The sequence below is a fragment of the Cyprinodon tularosa genome, unplaced genomic scaffold (assembly GCF_016077235.1).
Source record: "Cyprinodon tularosa strain WSP-4 unplaced genomic scaffold, ASM1607723v1 ctg729, whole genome shotgun sequence".
NCBI lineage: Eukaryota > Metazoa > Chordata > Actinopteri > Cyprinodontiformes > Cyprinodontidae > Cyprinodon > Cyprinodon tularosa.
Window position 1 is genome coordinate 483707 of NW_024039484.1, and position 19879 is coordinate 503585.

The 19879-nt window shown below is 37.6% G+C and overlaps 1 protein-coding gene across 2 annotated transcripts in view; it reads left to right on the forward strand.

Annotated features, from left to right (window-relative positions):
* Positions 1 to 308: 308 nt before the first annotated feature.
* The window catches only part of foxj3 (forkhead box J3), a 67674-nt gene continuing 48103 nt past the window's right edge, over positions 309 to 19879 (forward strand). The window contains exon 1 of one of the 2 annotated variants that reach the window (XM_038269351.1): positions 309 to 860. In XM_038269351.1, the coding sequence (XP_038125279.1) occupies positions 540 to 860 (321 nt within the window). In that variant the 5' untranslated portion in view covers positions 309 to 539. The remainder of the gene's footprint in view (positions 861 to 19879) is intronic. The other variant, XM_038269350.1, reaches the window with a different exon arrangement.

Sequence of the window (19879 nt, forward strand, 5' to 3'; positions counted from 1 at the left end):
TCGGAATTCCTCCAGAGCCATTTCCCCATTTGGCTGGCAGTTGAGAAAACAATTGCTTGGCATTTACTCTCTCCGTGCAGATGGAGTCCCAGCTATGAGTCAGCATTGAGAGCAGCGAGTGGTGGAGAAAGTTGTGGGCTTGTGATCTCTAGCGTGCAAAATATAAAGATACTTTATGAAGAGAGTTGGATGATATTGAAGTGGCAAAGCGGCTTAATTTTTTTTTTTTTTTTGGGGGGGGGCGTCCTGCACTACATTTAAAAAGGTGTTTTATTCTGAGATTTAATGTAATCCTTCAATCAAAACCTCAACTAATAAAGTTGTCTCTCTCCTGTTTCTCCAGGGGGCGCACAGGAGACGCTATGCTGACGACCTGAGCTGGACGAGTCCTGATTTCATCCCCTCTCTCCCCTATCGGTTCACACTTGGGCCGCTTTGAACCAGTCACCACACACCAACAGTAACCACCTCCTCCAGCCTTTTTTCTTCTCCCCCCCATCCCCCCACCCCCACTCCCTCCTGCCCAGCCTGCCGTCACCATGACGTCGGAGCTGGAGAGCAGCTTGACCTCCATGGACTGGCTACCACAGCTGACCATGCAGGCGGCCAGCCGCAAAACTGACACCCAGAATGCTCATGGGCCCAGCATGGGTAAGAAAAGCACCTTACTGGATCACAACACCACGCTGGATCAGGAGGAGGTGCAGCAGCACAAGGATGGCAAGCCTCCGTACAGCTATGCCAGCCTCATCACGTTCGCCATCAACAGCTCGCCAAAGAAGAAGATGACGCTGAGCGAGATCTACCAGTGGATCTGTGATAACTTTCCTTACTACAGGGAGGCGGGCAGTGGCTGGAAGGTAAGGACAAAGAATCCTGCAGATAAATGTCCTCATTGATGCACTTATAACATTTTTTTAAACATTGGATAAGTTTAGGTGAAAAGGTGGTCTTATATTTGAATGGTCCAATTAAAGTCTTTGTGATTTTCTCTTAACCTGTATGAGTTCACTTTTGAACTTAAATTTTGATGACCGCATTGCATAGAAAAGTGTATTTTCAGACTCAAATAATTGTAAGCAAAGTGCAGCTTTTCTGGTAATCACTATTGTCACCTCCTAGAAAGCTTAGAGGGGGAAAAAGTGTGCCAAATCACTCTAAGTGCTTTACTACTCTGAATGAAAAACGCTGCATCCCTAAGAGAACCATATGAAGTGCAAAACCCTGGATTAATATTCAGACAAGTGGCCCCTATCTGTGTGAACACAGACTAAATAGCCCATTCAGGGGTGGTATTATTCATTGCAGATGCCTTGATAGGAGAAGGCCATTATACAGGAGAAAGCCAGTGCTGTGTCATCATCTCAAGGAGCCCATGATATACCGAGATGAAGCTATGCTGATTGCCTTTTAAAGGGCCCAGATGGAAATTGATATTAGAATGAGTTTTCCAATCAGTCGACGTTTATTGGAAATAGAATCTTAGGCACTGCTTTATTGCAGTCAGACAAGATGTATGAAGCCCATTTCCTTGGGCGACAAGATCCGCTCTGTGGACCTGTGTGTGTGTGTGTAGGTTAGGCTGAGAGGAGAAAGCATGTGTTGTTATAGATGGATTGATTTTAGCTTTTGTGAAAATGCGTGTTGTAAGGAAATTAATTGTTTCATTTCACTGCCGTTGTTTCCTCTTTTGCCTTCATCATTACTTATTTAGTTGTCAGTTAACTGGCGCCATATCTATTGTCTTGATTTGAGTTAAAGCTATTTCTACCAAACACTGATTTGAGCTTTGTGCTTTGTGTACCACCTACCTTTGTGTGCAGTGGTTTGTTATATTTAGTCCTAAATTATTTCCTGTGTACCTTGGCCTGTTGACGCTCCCTTTTAAGAAACTGTTGTTGGTCAACAGAGCCTGGTGCAAAGCATTTGACACCCAGTTTTCAAACTTCCAAACCAAATCTTTACGTTTTATCCAGATCACAACTTGATAGTCAAGCCCACAAGTGATTAGGTCTTTAAAATATTGTGTTTACTGACACTGATCAACAACATTATGCATTAAATATTTCAGCCTCAGTGGGTATCCAAAGCTCTGCTGCTGGCCGTGACACTTTGCTCTCTGAACCGTGTTTCCTTTACTCTCTTTCTTACTGTTAGTAAGAATTGTTTGAACTCAGATGGGTTTTATGCAGATGACCAATTCATTGTTGATTAATAAGCTTATAAGTATTCTTCAGGACATGTTAAATATTGCATATGAGAAGTTAAAGTGCGCTGGAGAAAATCAGAACCAGCTGTTCAGATCTTAAAGGTTCTGTATGTCTCAATGCAACTTTTTCCACTTCTGGTATTATAAAAGATATTTGCGGCTTTAAGAATTTACCGATACAGATATTGACCCGATATAATCTTAGCATGACTCATGAATGACGAATCATGAAACCTTTCATCACTTATTTTGTACTATAATATGTTGGAAAACCTTTGTTTAAAAGATATTTTTAAAACTGAGAACAATATTAATAATAATAGGTATGCAAGCAATTGATTTATATGATATGAAACAACCACAGAGCTACAGAAACTTTAAATTAAAACACAGCGCTTTCATCAGAATGCCAATATCAGCGATTTTAGCAGGCTTTTGGATCACAATATAAGCTTTTAGGTGATTATTGGACTGATGTCTGATGTTGACTAATGTTATGATGACTGATGCTGATGTTGTTTACCTAGTACATTTTTAGCCTGAAAAGTTTTTATTTTTGGCACCAGCCGTGATCAGAAGACATAAGCCCTTTTGTACACAGTCATCTGTTTGCAGTTCTTAATCTATCATCCATCAACTAAGGAACTTCAGAAGCTTTATCTTCAGCATAAAAGTTATAGTTGAGGATTTTGCGAATTTTTGAAAAGACCCGCCCTAAAAAAAAAAAATGCACACACAGCCCTGTACCTGCTCCCGAGAGGAAGCGCCTATTAAACATGTACGAGTGCATGCAGGAGCCCATTTCTCCTTGTCCACGCTCTGTTTAAAAGTTGCTGTTCTCTTGGTTATTAGTTGCCGCTGTCAGGTAGCGACAACCTATGGCAACAGCAGGCTGCTGTGACAGCAAATCCCATAATGCTTTGTGAGGAGAGCTCTCCACGCAAATCATTCTGGGATACATCTGCCTCTTCTGAGGCCTTTCTTTTCTTCTCTTCTCATATACTTCATAGGAACTTTTTCTATTACGACCCTCGCCATTTTCCAAAAAACGCGGTGAGAAAGGTGAGCTTTAATGACTGTCTGATACCGTCGCTCACCATACATATACGGCTGAAAGTGCGCATGCACGTAGGATAGCCTAAGGTAAACATATCACTAGAATGATTGACAATTAGAAGGACCACTTATTTAGATGATTCTCCTGCAAATAAATGACAGTCCTCTCTAACTTTAATAATATTTCAAATTGTAGTCCGTCCGTAATCCACTTGGCCTCTAATATTAATTTGGTCTTTTTTAAACGTGATCGTGGATTTTTTTTTTTTACCTTTCTTTTCACTTTCATGGCTCCATCATTTCCTTTTTTTACTAAATAGTGAACCTCCAGTAATGTGATGTTGTGGTAAATATTCTAAATGTTTAGTTTACAAACAAATAGGCGTACAAACAAAGTGAAAACCACATAGATTAAATATAATATTGCAACATGATTAAATCAAAATCAAAGGTGAGATACTGGAATAGAAATGTGTAAATCCATGGTATGTGAAGGAACCTCATTGAGGAGAACCAAAATCTGGTTTGGGTCAGAGTTAACGGTGCTCGTCATCTTTGTGGCAGTAACTTAATGTTGGAGGCTAAATTGTCTGGTTGAAAGGCAGTTCCTCCCTCTCGAATACAGACAACAGCAGCCATGCTGGCAGTGAAAGAAATCATGATAACATTTATTCTCAGAAGGAAACATAAACACAGTCATCAGAGTAGATGATCTGGCTCTATGCAGCTGTTAAAAACATAGTGGACTTTGTAACAAGAATCTCCACCATTTCTGTCCTGCTCTTCGTTCTTTTTGCTAATTGCTGCTGAGCTATGACGTGCCATACAGCTCCGACAATGTGGTATTACTTTGGGTCATCTTTTATTTACATTTCATGAAAGCCGGGAAATTCCGACATGGAATTAGTAAAATTTTATCTTTTTCTAAGCACTTTAATTCTCACAACATTAACACTGCTTTATCATTTGTGTTTAGAGTCTTTAAAATTGACTTTGTGATGTTTTGGGTTTAATATTCACTCTGTTGTAGTAGCAAAAAAAAAAAAAAAAAAGAAAGCTTCTGTTAGATTGGTAAACTTTAGGGGGTCTACCATTGCATTCTCACCCACATATGTGTAATGCTGAAAGGAGGAGGTATTCTTTGCGCAGTCGGGTGTATATATACATCAGAAAGAACTGACGTAATTGGAATGAGGTCTTTTGCAAAAGTGTAAGTCACAAAATTAGTCAGTGGCGGTGGAGCTTGACGCTACTCCAGTGCTTTCTAGTTTAGTGATAGCTCGCTCAGATCGTCAGATTCTAGCCTACATGTGGGTTGCAAATGTAGAAATACCCCGCACATTAAGTGTGAAAAACCACATCACTCTAACCAGGATGCTGTACAGCTCAGGAAACTGAAAGAGCAGTTTGGAGGTGTGCTCATAAGGCTGCAGCCTGCGTCACCATTTTTTTTTCTTCTTAATTCTTGTTAATAGCGTGCTTTCCCTTTCAGTTATTCTGAGAAATCAATCAAGTGAAACCATGTGCGTGTCTGAAATGTGCATTGCTCTTCTCTGCACAGATATTTGAATGAAATCTGCTGAATGGGCTTCAGCTGCCATAAGTTTGTTCCTAGAGTCTCTTTTTCTCTTTGGCTCTAAAGATTTTCATCCAAACCTGAAGATATCCTCCCCTCCCAATCATCTGGAAATTACTTAGAGCTGGTACAGCTGCAAATGTTTGTGACATCATGCCTTTCTCATGCTCAGAGTTGTTAAAACAGTAGAGCATAATAATGCATTATAGTGCATTGCTTGTGTTGTATTAGCATTCTCCTTGCAGCTTTACATTGATATTACTCCAACAATTGCCAGACTGAGTGTGCATGTTAGTGTGTAATTATTTGAAAGTGAGCATGCCAGGATGGGGTGAATGTAGGTCGAATGTAGTCATCGCTCTTCTGTTCCCCTGGAGATGCCATTCGCAGCAATTTGAGACTCAACACACACACACACACACACACGAACGCACGCGTCTGTTCTGTATGATAATGCACGCCTGTGCCTGTGAGATGCGACCTGGCTAATCTGGACACCAGCAACCCATTTAATCGTCTCAACACCACTCCATTAGCATTCGCTTTTAAGAAATATCAATAAGTGCCGTCAATAAAAGCACATAATTCATCAAGGTCAAAAAAATTTTTTTTTTTTCTTTTTTTTACAAAAGCGAGGAAAATTTCCCTGGCACGTATGAGCGAGCAATTAGTCGCTGATGTTCCTCACACCCTCCCCAGCTCTCGGAAGCGCCTTTGAATGATGTTGTGCAGGTTAGTCTCGGCAGCCTCTTCCATGATTTAGCCCATACGCTGAAGCTTCAGTGGCCTTCATGTGAAGCACGTCTGCGCTGAAAATCTGCCAGATTACTTCAGTACTTTGCATGCTAGGATTTCTAAATACATGTTACAAAATGAAGCGTTTGGTTGTAGACATTTCCTGTATTGCAATATAGAGTGAAGTCTTTGTTACAGTAAATATTTGTAACCCTGTCTTTTCAATCTAAAAATTACATGCAAGAGAAAACTACACCGAGATTAACTTTTAGATCTTAGAAAAATAAGGTAATGCTATACTTGAATTTGCATTTATGAGTTTCTGCTTGAACTTATTTCCAAACAAGTTACAATTTCAAATGCAAAGAAAACCCCCAACAAACATTAGCTCTTGATATGAATTGAGGAGAGGGAATATGTGTTACTTAAAGTTTCAAAATGAGTTGGTAGTTTTTGTACTTGGTCTTTATCATCATAAATGGTATCTTGCCGTTCATAAATGGTAATCGGCATTTACTTACTTGAACTGTAACCATTCATGGGGAAAATGTTGCATAAAGCATCTGCAAGGGAGGGGGATCTACCTATACTTTGGCTATAGCTGCACGCTGCATGAAGGGAGATACGGAAAAGAAAAGGTAAAAGTAACACTTCAACTATGTTTGAAGTAAGATTGTTTCAGTGTTATTTTTTTCAAGCAGCTTCTTGATCTTTTAAAACCTTCTCTTATGGTGAAAACCTAAGTTTATATGAAAACAGAGAGCCTCTTTTTTAAAGATTCCATTTAAATTGAAACGCTGAATATAAAGCAGGAACTTTGTTGATTAGAACAATAAACAAAACACTGACTGACTGTGGTGTCCTGCTGACTAAAAAGTAAAATACATACTCATTTTAATTTTAAAAAGGGGTGGCATGTGACTTTTTTCTGCTATTTTTTTCTACCATGATAGAAATGGGGAAAAAAAAGCTCTTAAATCTTGACCTCTACAGTCATCTCAAAACTTCTTCTGACTCCTCGTGGGCTCACTCCTCATAAAGTGTGTAAATTCCTTTCTGCATGTCTACAGGTGAAGAATGCCAAAGCAAATTTAAAGCAATTCTTGGCCAGTTGGGAAAAAAATGCTTGAAATGTTTGCTCTTGAACTTGAACCGTTGAGATTTTTAGCTGCTGGCACGATTTCATTGTTATTTTTTCTCCATCATCGGCACCTGTGCACAGGAAAAAAAAATTAGTTGTTTGAGAATCTAGGTTGCTGTTGATTGTCTAACAAACTCTGAATTCTTTGCTTTTTCACCGAGGTCCACAGCTCATACATGATCTTGATAATAGGAAGGTCTGTAAGTAGTTGGGCTTGTAGATATGAGGCACAGAGCTGCTTTGGACCTGGACCTTCCTTTGATCTCATTATAAAATGCAAATACGTAGCACCCTAAACAGATCAAAGGTTCAGCTTCCTATTGGATCTGAGGCTTTAATATTAGTTGCCTGGGGCAGCTCTCTATTTTTCTAAAAAGAGATTTTTGGTCGCCACTGGTCCTCCAGGACATTATTTTCTCTGGAGATAATGTTGCAGCTTCTGACGGGTGGCTTGCTAGAGCTCAGAAAATCGTTGCTGCATATGCTTATTTTGGTAAGATTGGGAAGGTGTGAGCATTTATACCTTCTGCCTCTATCGCTCACCTCAAGCTCAGGTTTGTAGGGCCTAAAAATCTCAAAGTGTAAAATTACTTTAGTGCTCATGCTGACTCTTAGGTACCTCTTTCCGTTCAGGTGGAAAGGATCATCATCATTTGGAGCTTAAGGATTTACTGATATGGATTTTTCTTCTTCTTCTTTTTTTTTTTTTTAATGGACTTTATTTCTTACTTTGATCCAATATTGATGCCTAATGTGTTTTTATTAGTTAGTAAAAACCTAATATTTTACTGTAATTCATTTAACAAGAGGAAGACCATATTCATTGTTTTTATTCCCCATCATAATATTATGACTTATAGCTGATAAAGACCCAAAAACAGCTTAAAGGGTAAATTAGACCAATGCAAAAATATTCTTTATTCAAAAAACTGACCCAGTGAAAAGTATGCCCATGTACTGTATTGCATATGTACTTAGCTGGGGCTCCTTTTGCTTGAACTACTGCATCATTGCAGCATGAATAGCAGCCTGTGGCTCTGCTGATTCCAAATCCTCTGCTCCTATAACCGTCAGTTCGAGTGCAGAATGCTTCTGTGACTCCATGAAAAGTAACACCTACTACACCGTAAAGCTCCACTTGGAGTTCCTAGAGTCGTTGGACAATGACATTCAGAGTAGTCGAGGATAATGTGAAACTGTTCTTACTAATTAACATAATAGAGTTTCTTTTTTCTCATCTATGTGAGTGGAGTAAACACAGAGGATGTAGAACCTGTTTAAGCCCAGGTGGCAGCCTTCAGCACGTATTGTTGTTGCATCTTCCTTTTGAAAATAATTTATAGGTTCTCCATGGGTTTTATTTTTGACTAGGTTATCAGCCAGTCAGGAACATTGAAACCCTGACATTAAAGCCCATATTCTCTATAAAGCTCGTTAGCAGAGGATGCATAAGGAGCTCCCATAGTCTCTGCTAGATATCCACATTTACTCTGGATTTGATGAAACCCAGGCAGGGAGATAGACCCCAAACTGTTCCTGAGAGTTGAAGCTTCATGCTGGACCTCAAGAAACTTCATTTTAACTGGAAATCTAAATTAAATAAAATACTGACGTTGATCTGATAAGAGTACTTAACTAGTCAACAGCAGTAGTCTTGTCCTATTTCTTCTTACTTCAGTTAGGATGCTGCTAACATAAAGCTGTAGTTGTTTGCCCCGGATTCCCTGGTTTGTGGCAATGACCCCCTCCACAGTCAACTTCTGGCTCTTTCAAACTCTATACCCAACTTTGCTTATAAAATCCTTTAATGCCTTCACTTACTTTTCACTTGAGCTTCTTATTCTACCTCAGTTTTTCCTTCCACTCATCTTTCCATAAATATGCTTGGATACGGCACCTTGAACAATCTGCTTGTTTCTTCTTGTGGCCTACTTTTCCTGCAGAGGATATCTCTGACTTTCTACTGGAGTCAGCAGTTTTTCAAAGATTTTCTGGCACAAATTCAACCACTTCAAAGGTGAATGGAGAGGTTTACACTCCAGTGATGAAATACTGAGAAAGAAACTTGTATTAACAGACCAAAGCATTTCGACTTGTTGATCCTGATGAAAGCCAGAGGCCTGAAAAATGTTATTCTGTAAATGAAATGGGTTCTTGATTGTTTTTAAACCTCACCTTACCAAGTCAGCAGTCATCTTCATGAAAGTGTATACATTATATTTCATCATTCTGTTCATTAAGGAAATCATTTAATTAATCTTTTATAATATTTGTTTTACATTCATGTGAGACTGAATTCAAGCTGTCTTTAATTGTATGCCATTAAACAAAACACAGAGGAAAAAAAGTCTTTAGACAATGAATCTGAATAACAAGTTTCACTTTCTGAAATACACCTGGAAAAAAAAAATCAACCTTTGCCAAACTTTAGTCTGAGTTCCAAGCTTTCAAAGCTATATTTTTAGTTTTTGTCTCAGCCTAAAAGTGTCTGCTTGTTGGCCCGGCACCGACTCTTCAGTTTGTGGGAGAGGGAGTGATTCACTCAGCAGCTCGCTTGATCCTGCTGTGAGGCGGGTTCCCATGTCAGGAAGCTCCAGCCTGGCCACCCGCCCACCAGCCTCACCTTGCACCCGCCTACCGGCACCCCACCGCTCACGCTCTGGCCCTTAGAGTGGGTGGGGAGAGCAAGCTGGCAGGCCTTGGCATGGATAGATTTTGGCAGGAGCTGCTGTCCCCACACTGCGCCGAGTGAAGTGCTGACTGCAGTGCAGTACCTAAAAGGCCTGAGGCTTCTATTGGTTCCTCTGGTGGCCCACAGGCCTGTATAGAGATGTTTGCTACAGTTCTAGTTGAAACTGTAGCCGTCCCTTTGACATGCAGTGCTTAGGTTTCACTGCCCAGCAGATATATATATATATATATATATATATCTATAAAATAATATAACTTGTGTTATAATTTAAGGCAGTCATTAACTGTACGCAGCTCCCTTCCATCTGTTCTCGCTGCTCACTTTGAAGTGATATAACAACCAGTCATAAAAAGCTGTCCATCATGGTCATCAATCGATTTGGAGAACCTCCTCCCCTGTGATAATGAGATCTGCTGAAGTCAATGCAGACACGCTTGCTGTGATGCCGTTTCCCTCCCGCCACGCCCCCTCCAGTCATTTCTAGAAAACATTGACAGTGCACGCAAGGCAGGGACGTGATGATCCCTGTGCATGTTCCTGTTCAAAGGTCCAGACCTACGTTTTTTTTTTTTTTTTTTTTTTTTTTATAGAACCAAAAGAAATTGGCAAAATAACAAATGAGTAAAGGTGAATTTAACAGTTGGTTTTCTTAGGGATGTAAAGTCCAATGGCAAAATTGGAATCAATTAGTTGATTGGGAGAAGGTTTGAGACATTGATCTTTTTGGGGGTTTCTTAACCTTTTACTCTTTAATACTCTTAAAATGATTATTCTGTGTATTTTTTCTTTCCCCATTTTGCTGTTTTCCCCCTATTTGTTTGAAATTCCTAATACCATGAATATATATGTTAGTACATAGCAGAAAATAGTATTTAATTCAGAGTATCATTTTGCACTTATCCAAACTGTTATCTGTACATTTTAGGACAAAAATCACTGTGTTATATGGAAAAAATACCTTTTGAGGACTAATTGCTAGAAACAGTACTGTAAAATTAATTTCATGCTGCTTAGGTTTGAAGCATACAATATGATTAACCTTTTCTTGAATTATCAGTGTTGCCTGGAATATTTAAAGCACAATACTTGGCTTTGCGTGCATTTGTGCCTTTATAATGTATTTGTGTTTTTTGTTTCACTGCATCCAGCTGCAGATTTTAGAATTTTAAATAGCTGAGAGTGATCAAACTTGATGGATGACTTGTTTTTTTGAGAGATAAAATGGGATTATTTGAAATAAAGCAGACAAGCTCAGGCTCTATTTCTGTACATCACCCTAAATATTAGTCAGAATTATGATTTCAGTTATCGATTGGGAAAAATGACGTCCTCTCTTCCAGAGAATGGCTAATACAACCGCAATACCAGATTGAAAATAGCTTAGCAACGTAATGATTTCTCAGCTGCTAATATCACCCCACCTTTTGTTGACATTGGGATCACAGATGGTCCCTTTTGCCTCTTGCGTGCACACAGATTTTTTTTGTTCTGACAGGCATGGCTAGTAAGGAGGAAAGTACAGCAATGATTGTGATTTCTCTAAATAGAATGCAGTTGTTGAAATCTTATTTTAACACTGATTGATGAATCCAACATATGTCAGAGTAGCAAATGCTGCCACTGTGCTGGCCGTTGCACAAAATGCACAGATTATTTGCAATTCTCTGTAGAAGTAATCTTATTTGTAGCGTTTTTGTTCTTGAATTTAATTTCTCCAAATATTGTAAATATTATTCTTAGTTATGCCAGCCTGCTGTCCTTGAGGATCAGTTACCTCTTCCAAATCCTGCAGCTAATTGATCTGTCATCATCATTGCTTGCTCATAGCATTTATCCTTTGGAAATGAAAGGGATTACCACTGCAGGACTAATTAGCCTTCACTGTCAAGTCAAGCTCAGCCTTACACTGCATCTCTTTTTCTAAAGCTTTGACCTGCCGTTACAGATTTGACCAGATTCCTGTTGTTTTCCCTTTCAGAGCAACAAGAACAACAAGAAAAGCATTTAAGATTTTTTTCCCCAAGCTCTCTAGTCTAGGTTGGTCAGTAGTTAAGTTAGAAACAGAATTAAGTCATACCACTGTAAAAGAACAGCTTCTGCATAAAAGTGTAATATTCTAAAATGAAGATAAAATGATTTTGCTGCTGATTATATTAACCTATAGTTATGATGACTTAGGGCTGGGCGATAATTCAATAACGATATATATCAATCGATAGACGTGTGGCGCAATAGAAGTCCATTTATTTATTTATTTTGGTTACTTTTCTGGTCACTTTAGTTTATTCTTTGTCAGTATTTAATAACATAACTCAGGTCTCTTAAGTTATTTTTCTTTAAAACAATTCTTCTATGGTTAAAAAAGTTGGTTAAATAAATATTTAATTGGAAGTCTGTGTTTGTGTTCTTTATTAAAATTAAATCATTTAGCAATATCATAAAATGTCCAGGCAGAGCTGCACATAAAATATGGTTTCAAATCTTTTCAATAATTATCGATATCAATCAGTATGCATTTTTTTTTATCGATAAGCTTTTTTTCTATATTGCCCAGCCCTACAGTATGATGACTACACCAAAGGTGGTCTTGTGTAACTAGAGATTTTCTTAGATCTGCCAGTAGGTTCTATAACCGAAAACCCATAAGGGTTCAAGTGGATAAAACTGAGAAACGTTTCTGTACTCAGACTTCCTGTTATCTGCTGAAAAGTTCATTCTCTTAAGACCTCAATAAAACTAGAGTCAAACCTTGAGATGTATAAAGAAAATGTAGATGCCTATAAAATATTAGATATAATTAATTACTCACAACAAATACTAAATTTGAAATAATGCGTATTTATTTGCAGAATTTTACTTAAAATCACCTCATCATTTAAAAAAATAACAATAGAATTTATTTCAATAGATTTGTTTGTATTTAGATGTAAATCCAATGCAGTAAAAATACTTTAAGCTGGTGAATTTGATAAATTTAAATAAAGTATTGTCAGACGGCTGTCACCATTTGGTTACACTGCAATGCATTCTGGGTTAGTGACATATGTTGGGTCCTGTAGCGTTAGCACAGTTCAGCCAAAAGAGCAATGAGTAACGTTTAAACCTTTTCAGTTTGAACCAAGTGCATTGAAATTAAAAACGTAGAAATAACAATAGGAAATGAAGATGAGGAGGACCAAACAGAGAACAACAGATATCCCATGTATAACGGCTCATGAAAACTTTGAGGCAGCAAGGTTTTTTTCTTAAATTTACACCAAACATAATATATTAAAAAACAATTCTGCTATTTGAACCTTCCTGTGTTTACTAGGGACGTTCCAATCCAGTAAGACCTAACCACGTCATCAACCCATCATACTTTACACAGGTGAAAACTGGCAGCATCTAATTTTTGTAGTTATTATGAGAGTTTTTTCTCATATTTCAAATGGCAATTTGAAGTTAATTGGAAAATTACATCATATTTAGGCCAAAATGTTTAACTTGCTCTCCATTATCCAGTCAGGACCTCATTGGGTTTAAGGATGTGTGCTTGTACTGGAATTCAGCAGACCCTGGAATGGGAAGGTTTTCATGCATGTAAAGAGGCTTATTCAGAAAGAATTTGTCCTTCAGTTGTATTTTCTTTCTTGATACCCAAGACACCTGGTGTTAAAACAGTAAGAACTTCCACACCGAAGAGTGTTTTCTCATATGGTTCAGTGCTATGATGTGGTCTGTTCACTGAGTAAAAAAGGGACTGAATTTTAGAATTCAATTTCTGACTGACTGAAAATTGAGCTGGAAAATCCTCCAATTTTGGGCACCATCTGATTTCTCTGTGCATTTTAAACTCCAGTAATTATCCACTTGGAGGCAGTTGGAGCCTACTTATGTTGTCTGACATCCAGACACTGGGTCATTTACATCTGATAAGAATTTTTAAAAGTAGTCGATTAGGTTGGATGATTGGCATGTTGATGAAATCTGCATGGCAAGCAATTAACGTGGAAAACTGTCCAGCCTTGATTTCATCTGGTTTTCATTCACCCTCCTTCCTCTCCCTGGCAATTATTTAACACCTGTCACCTTCTCTGTCAGCCTCTTGCAGCTAATAGCTTTACTCCCCTCACCATAACCCCCATTTCTTTTCCTTCAAGGTAGAAATGTAATGCCAACCATTTCTCCAAAGTCTCTATTGAGAATTATTTCACCATGCAGGTGACTTGAAGGAAATATATATATTTTTTTGTACACTGCCTTGTTGGACAGCCATGTTGGCTCTCTGTTTTCCCAGAGTGTCATCTGATCATCCTGCTGCTGTGTCCTTAGCGGGGTCAGTGGCCCGTCAGAGCGGGGACAGTGACACAGCTGCGGCAGCAGAGCAGAACCAGTGATGGATGACGTGCCAGAAAAGGCCACGCTGGCTTGCCAGGCGCCTGTATTGACAGCCACATCTCTCACTACTCACATTTGGCATCAACAGGGCTAATCTCAGGTCATCGGAGCTACAAATGGGATGTATGAATATTGCTCCCGTAACTGCTCATTTATCGCTAGGGATGGGGATCGAAACCCGGTTCTATCAAGGACCCGGTTCCAGTTTTTTCAAAACCCGAAAATCAATAACGTTTGGGCTTATCGATACCACTATCGAGTCTGGTCTTTTTTTTTTTTTTCCCGGAGGTCCTGTAACATAATTGTGTGTCCCTCGAGTCGCGTCACAGCATTTAAATCTAATCAATCCAATCACTGCAGCATGTCTACCAATGTTTTGGAATGAAATTGTAAGCAAACAGATATTAAAAGTAAAACAAGTGAAGTCTGGCAGTTAACTTTGCTCGCAACTCGAGAATGGCTGAACGGAAAAGACTCCTCCTCCTCCTGCTGCTGCCCCGCCGCACCACAGTCGGGCCCGTCTTCATCATCCACTCAGAGAACCACTGGTTAGCGCGCACACAGACTTTGTAGCTTGTCTGGTCACTTAAAAATGGTAATTGTGAAATCCGTGTTGTAATCGGCAGCATACAAGCTAGTTAGCTTAAAAAGTAAATAAAGTTTCAGACGTGCTGCGTGATGATGTGTTCAGGTTGGCTCAGTAAAACGACAATTAGGTTATCATGATGCGTTCAAGTGTAACGTAAAGAAAAGGGAAATTGAGTTTTTGGCGAGAAACATGAGTAATACAGTTGTATATTGCTGTAATTATTTTACAATATATAATTAAACTACTGATGCCAACATTTATTAAAAATTACATTTAATTTAAAATAAAATTATTTATTTGATAAATATTTTCCTAATCTCTAAAAACCTGATGAAAAGTGACAGACATGTTAATTTTTCTGCAAAAAAATACCTGTTAATTTATGGGCTGATATTTTATTTCCTTTTTTTCTGACACAGCATATTATTCATTTAATTTATATACATTATGACATTTTATTTTTCATTTGGTGCTGCTGATATATTCTAGTTAGTTTTATGTCATTTAGAAGTGGCCTATTACATTAGCCATGTTTACTGAAGGCTAGAAACTTTTTTGTTATGCTCACTTGTTAAGCAATAAAAGCAATACCAGTTCTGTTAAAAACATATTGTCGCATCGTCTTTCCACCAAATAACAGAAAAGTATCGATAGTGGTATCGATAAAGACTCGGATCGATAAGGAGTATCGATAAAGGTATCGATATCAATAAATATTAACGATCCCCATCCCTATTTATCGCCGTCACATCTGAGTGGAAACAAGACTGGATTTTCACAGCAACATTATAGGTTAGATCCAGACTGTAAAGAAACACAAAGATAAAGATGAATTTAAATTTGCCATAAAATCAAACTGCCGTTGGATGTAGTTTAGTATTAAACGAAAAGCTCCTGTTTTTAATGTGTTTTGCTATTTTATTTAAGATGAATGAAAAGAAAGGACAAGATAAACTATTAAAATTAACAAGCTTTATCATTCTATGGTCTAATTTGACAGTCTTAGATCTTTACAGAAGTTTACGGAATCCTGAATAGCTAAATACTGCCAGAATTCTTAAACTCAGTATTTGTGTTTTTCTTTGTATTTGGATTTACATTTCCTCTTCATTGGGGTTTCAAGCTATTCTGCAATTAAAAACCTAAGATGAAAATGCCAACACTGCATAGGTTTCAGGATAATTTGGCAACCCAAAAAACATGCATGATATCAGCTCATTAAGAGAGGATCAAGGCATGCCTGAATAACCAGCTTTTTAGCTACCGACTACGTATTTTAGCTACAACTGGCTCATCCATCACACATCTGGAGTAGTTTATTATAAAAAGTTTTAAGTTTAAGACCCCCCAAAAAATTTCTTTTCACATAGAGTGAAGTGCATTGATGCAAATTAGTTCAGAAGACGGTACCTGTCTCTAAATGCCACAATAATGTTTTTTTGTGCAGGTTGGTAGAGTCCTTTATGCATATTACATCAAATTTTTATGTCAGTTTTATGATTCCTCTTCTGACCTGTCTCATAACTAGCTGAGGCAATACCAGCCTCGTTTGATTTTGTGAGATCCGTGTGCGAAAAGGAACAATATCCACAACCTCTGAAAATGTTTTTTTCCCGCTTATTAAAAAACTTAAGTGTGAATGTCAAAATTTAAATGTTCAGAAAGTCTTGGATGAAGTTAAATTATCCATATAGGGTCATTTTTACTACCACGACTCTAAGGAGCTGTTTAAAACCTGTTGGGAGATAGACTAACCATTATTGTGGTTTGGGGGGATGCTGCACTATGACAATAAATGGAAGGGGGTGTAAAAGCACTTTCATTATCATAGTTGTGCCTTAAACATGAAACCAAAAACTCTTAGCCACAGTTAATTTTTTTTCTTCATTGTATGCCAAATGATCTGTGGAGATAACGGACCATGTATGCTTTCAGACTATGCAGATGAGCTTGTGGAACCAAGGCACTGGGGCTTGCATTTAGCAGCATTCACCTTTAGCTCTGGGTCTTTGTTTATATTTGGGCTGTTTATGCACATTCAGTACTTTAGATATAAAGCACACTGGTATAATCCTTAACATGTAGTTCATATTAGATTCTGTGGATCAGCATATTTCTCAAATCAGACACTGAAAGATCATGTTATGCCTCTGCTCTTCATGCATCCACAGACTGTGGCGGCTGCTACTTTTACGTTTTTAATATCACTCTGCATCTTTTGATACCAGGGATGTAAATAGATAATCAATTTAAGCTTTTTGATTAATAGTTTATTAGATGTAATTTGTTTAATCCAATTAACTGATGAGGTCCTCTTGGAGGTAATTTCTTTCCCTTGTACTGTAGTATTGCCACCATCCATTAGACTACGCTGATGTTCATTCTTAAGCAAAACCTCTCTGATACTAGCAAGAGAAGTAAGTCTGGAGCAGAAGCATTTAAGAGCAGAAATAAAATCAAGAGAAAACTCAGAGTTTTAAGAAAATCACTGTTTATCAAATAATCTTTGTCGATTAATAAAATCATAAAACTTTAGATAAATTAATTAATTGATTCCCTATTTTTTACATTCTTGTATTACCAGTTACAGTTTGTCTATGGCTATCTCCAAAGTTAGATACAGTAGGGGAATAACTAGTATTTAGTCAATCAGAGTCGAGGTATTGTCAACTTAGTGTCAGGTAAAAAAAACATGTATAGATCATACAAGAAAAGGATAATTAGGCTACTGTGCAGTTAAAAAAACCTTGAGTTTATAGTTAAATTGATGAGTTTAAATAGTGTAACTCTTTTCATTTTAATTGTTTTATAAAGGCCCTAAAAAGTTAAGCTTAAATTGATAAAAAAGAAATATATTTTACACATTTTTTTATCTTAATTTTTAAATTTAGCATCCATGATGGCATCTGTCATGGCTTCTGAATTGTTAATTAAATTCAGACCTGGACATTAGAGTTTGGACCCCTCTGCAGCAGCAAGCAGAACAGGGTTCTCTATCTCCCAGGTGCACCTTAAAACCTGGTTGTTTTACTACTATTCCTACATTCCTGTTCTGATTTTTGTCTTATTTTTTTTTTCTCTACTGTTCCCATATCTTTGATCAGTCTTTACGACCCCCTCTCATAGATTAGAGGTCCAGTCTTTTCTTTGTTTATCCAGCTGCGTTTTTATTATAATAGTGCAATAGTTAAAACAAAATGCTCCCCATTGTGTTGCATTGCTAGTACTGAAGGTGATGAAAACATTTTGCAATTATCCTGGTTTAAAGAATGCCCAGGTACGTTTTTCCTTCTCCGTATTGAGTCATAAACGCTGCTTGAGGTCTTCCAACAGCTTGTTGAGGCTCTCCTCTAATGGTATGTAAATAGTTTTGTGACTGTGTGCTTCCGTGTGTTTGTTCAGTGATTATAATCCAAGTCTTGGCTTTAAGCCCTTCAACTCGCGCTCCACCAGCCGCAAGGCCATAGCCTCTCCTCACCAGTTAATTGCATCTGAATTAGTCCATTAATGTGGCCATGTAGAGGGATGAAAGGGTGCACAGAGGTGTCTGGCCTCTTTTGACCACTCCAATGTATTATTAATGGGTCAGCAAGTCTGGTAGCTCTGCATTAACTTGGCTAATGGACTATAGAGAGGGGCCGTGAATTGCTTTCAGAAGGAAATCAAATCTAATGCATATTATGTAGATTGTATGAGGTTTGGAGCCAGGACAGCTATGGCTGAATATAAAATATGTTTTAGGGTTATGAGGATTTTTTTTTTATTATTAAAAAGAAAAAATCTTCACAAAGTGTTTATTTTAACCCAAGAAAGAGGTGATTAGAAATTATTGATGAAATGCTTTCACCTTACAGAGGTGCTTTTAGTGAGGTTCAGTAATTCATTCCTCAATAATTACAAACAGCTGTCACCCTGTTTCAATTGTTTCAACTGCCTTTTACATTTTGTCCTTCAATTACTGATCTCTTCCATCTGATCTCTGATCCAATTAAAACACTATACATGATCATTCAAGATGTGGATGTCCTTGCAGGCCTTGTTTTGTTTGTGATTTTTTTAAAATCTAAAAATTAAGCACTATCAACAATACCTTAAACTCAGATGCCTACTACTCCCTTTTTTATTGATCAGAACTAAAGCTACTTGGTGCATAATTGTTGGACCAGTGCCAAAGGTTCTGAGGATGAGTACAGTTTCAGCTGCTGTCAATAAGGAGAACCGTAGAATGTAATAAAACGGCAAATGTGTGCATGTATGCACAAGTGACATGAAGTTATTTAAAGGTTTTTTTTTGGTGTTTAGAGCAGATCCAGTATTCTAAAGTTGAAATGTGTTCTCTAACATGTTACACAATACAGTTGAGGCTAATGACCATATCTTAAGAAAGTTTGTTAGCAGAGATACTGGGAGATAACATCTAAGTGATTGTTTCGAGGCACTCTTGATGCATTCTTTGTGATATTCCTGTAAGACGCAGCTCACACTGAATATAACTGGAGGAGCTATCCCCTATTTCCTGCATATTTCACATTTGAAGTGTAAAATAGGTGGAAAGTAAAAGGAAAGACTCTGCAGAAATGATTTTATTGAAATGCTATATTATTTCCTATAGAAATGGTTTATACTTTAAGGTGACTTTACTATCTAGTCACTTTGATAATTAAAATGGCAACACAGGTAATCTGGATGTTTTCATGCATGTCCAGTTGGGCTGCAACTAACGATTATTTTGCTAAGTGATTAATCTATCGATTCTTTTTTCTTTAGATTAATCAGTTGATACTCAGATGGAAAAGGGAAGCTTAAATGATGCCCTTTAAGGACTTCTGATCGCTGATATTGATGGACAAAAGAGTTTTTTCATCTTGAATGTTTAAGTTTTAATACCGATCCTTTTCCAATTTTAGTATTATAGTTGTTTTGAGTCTGGTTCTCTTTCAGCTAAAGGCATGTTTTAGAGTCTCTATAGTCAATTTAATGTTTTATCAAATACTAAATTAGTTCATTTAAATATTCAATTGCTCATGATTAATCCAATGAATCGTTAAACACACTGTACCCAGATGATGGAGCTTTGAATTTACAATTTTCTTTGAAAAAGTATTTTGGAATTTTCAGTGAGTGGTTTTTAAAAAAAAATGCAATGTTAGTCAATGTTTCAAAACTGGCTCAGATACGGAAATAATTTTTTTAGGCCTTTGCTAATATGATATGCTTTCTCAGATATAAAAGTTTTTATTAGTAGAGCATTGTATGTCTTATTTGGAAAGCTTGGCATGGCTGTGTCTAAAGGATTGGGTCAAACCTAGGGGTGTAAATCACATCCATCATGGCGATTCGATTCAGTATCGATTTCCTGAACCAACGATTCGATTATTTTCGATACTCAAGAATACACCACGATTCGATTCGATTAATCGATTAATCGGTTATTTTTTTTATTATTTTTTTTTTTTTTTTTTACACCTTACAGGCTAAAGAAAGTTTCAAGTTTGAAATAA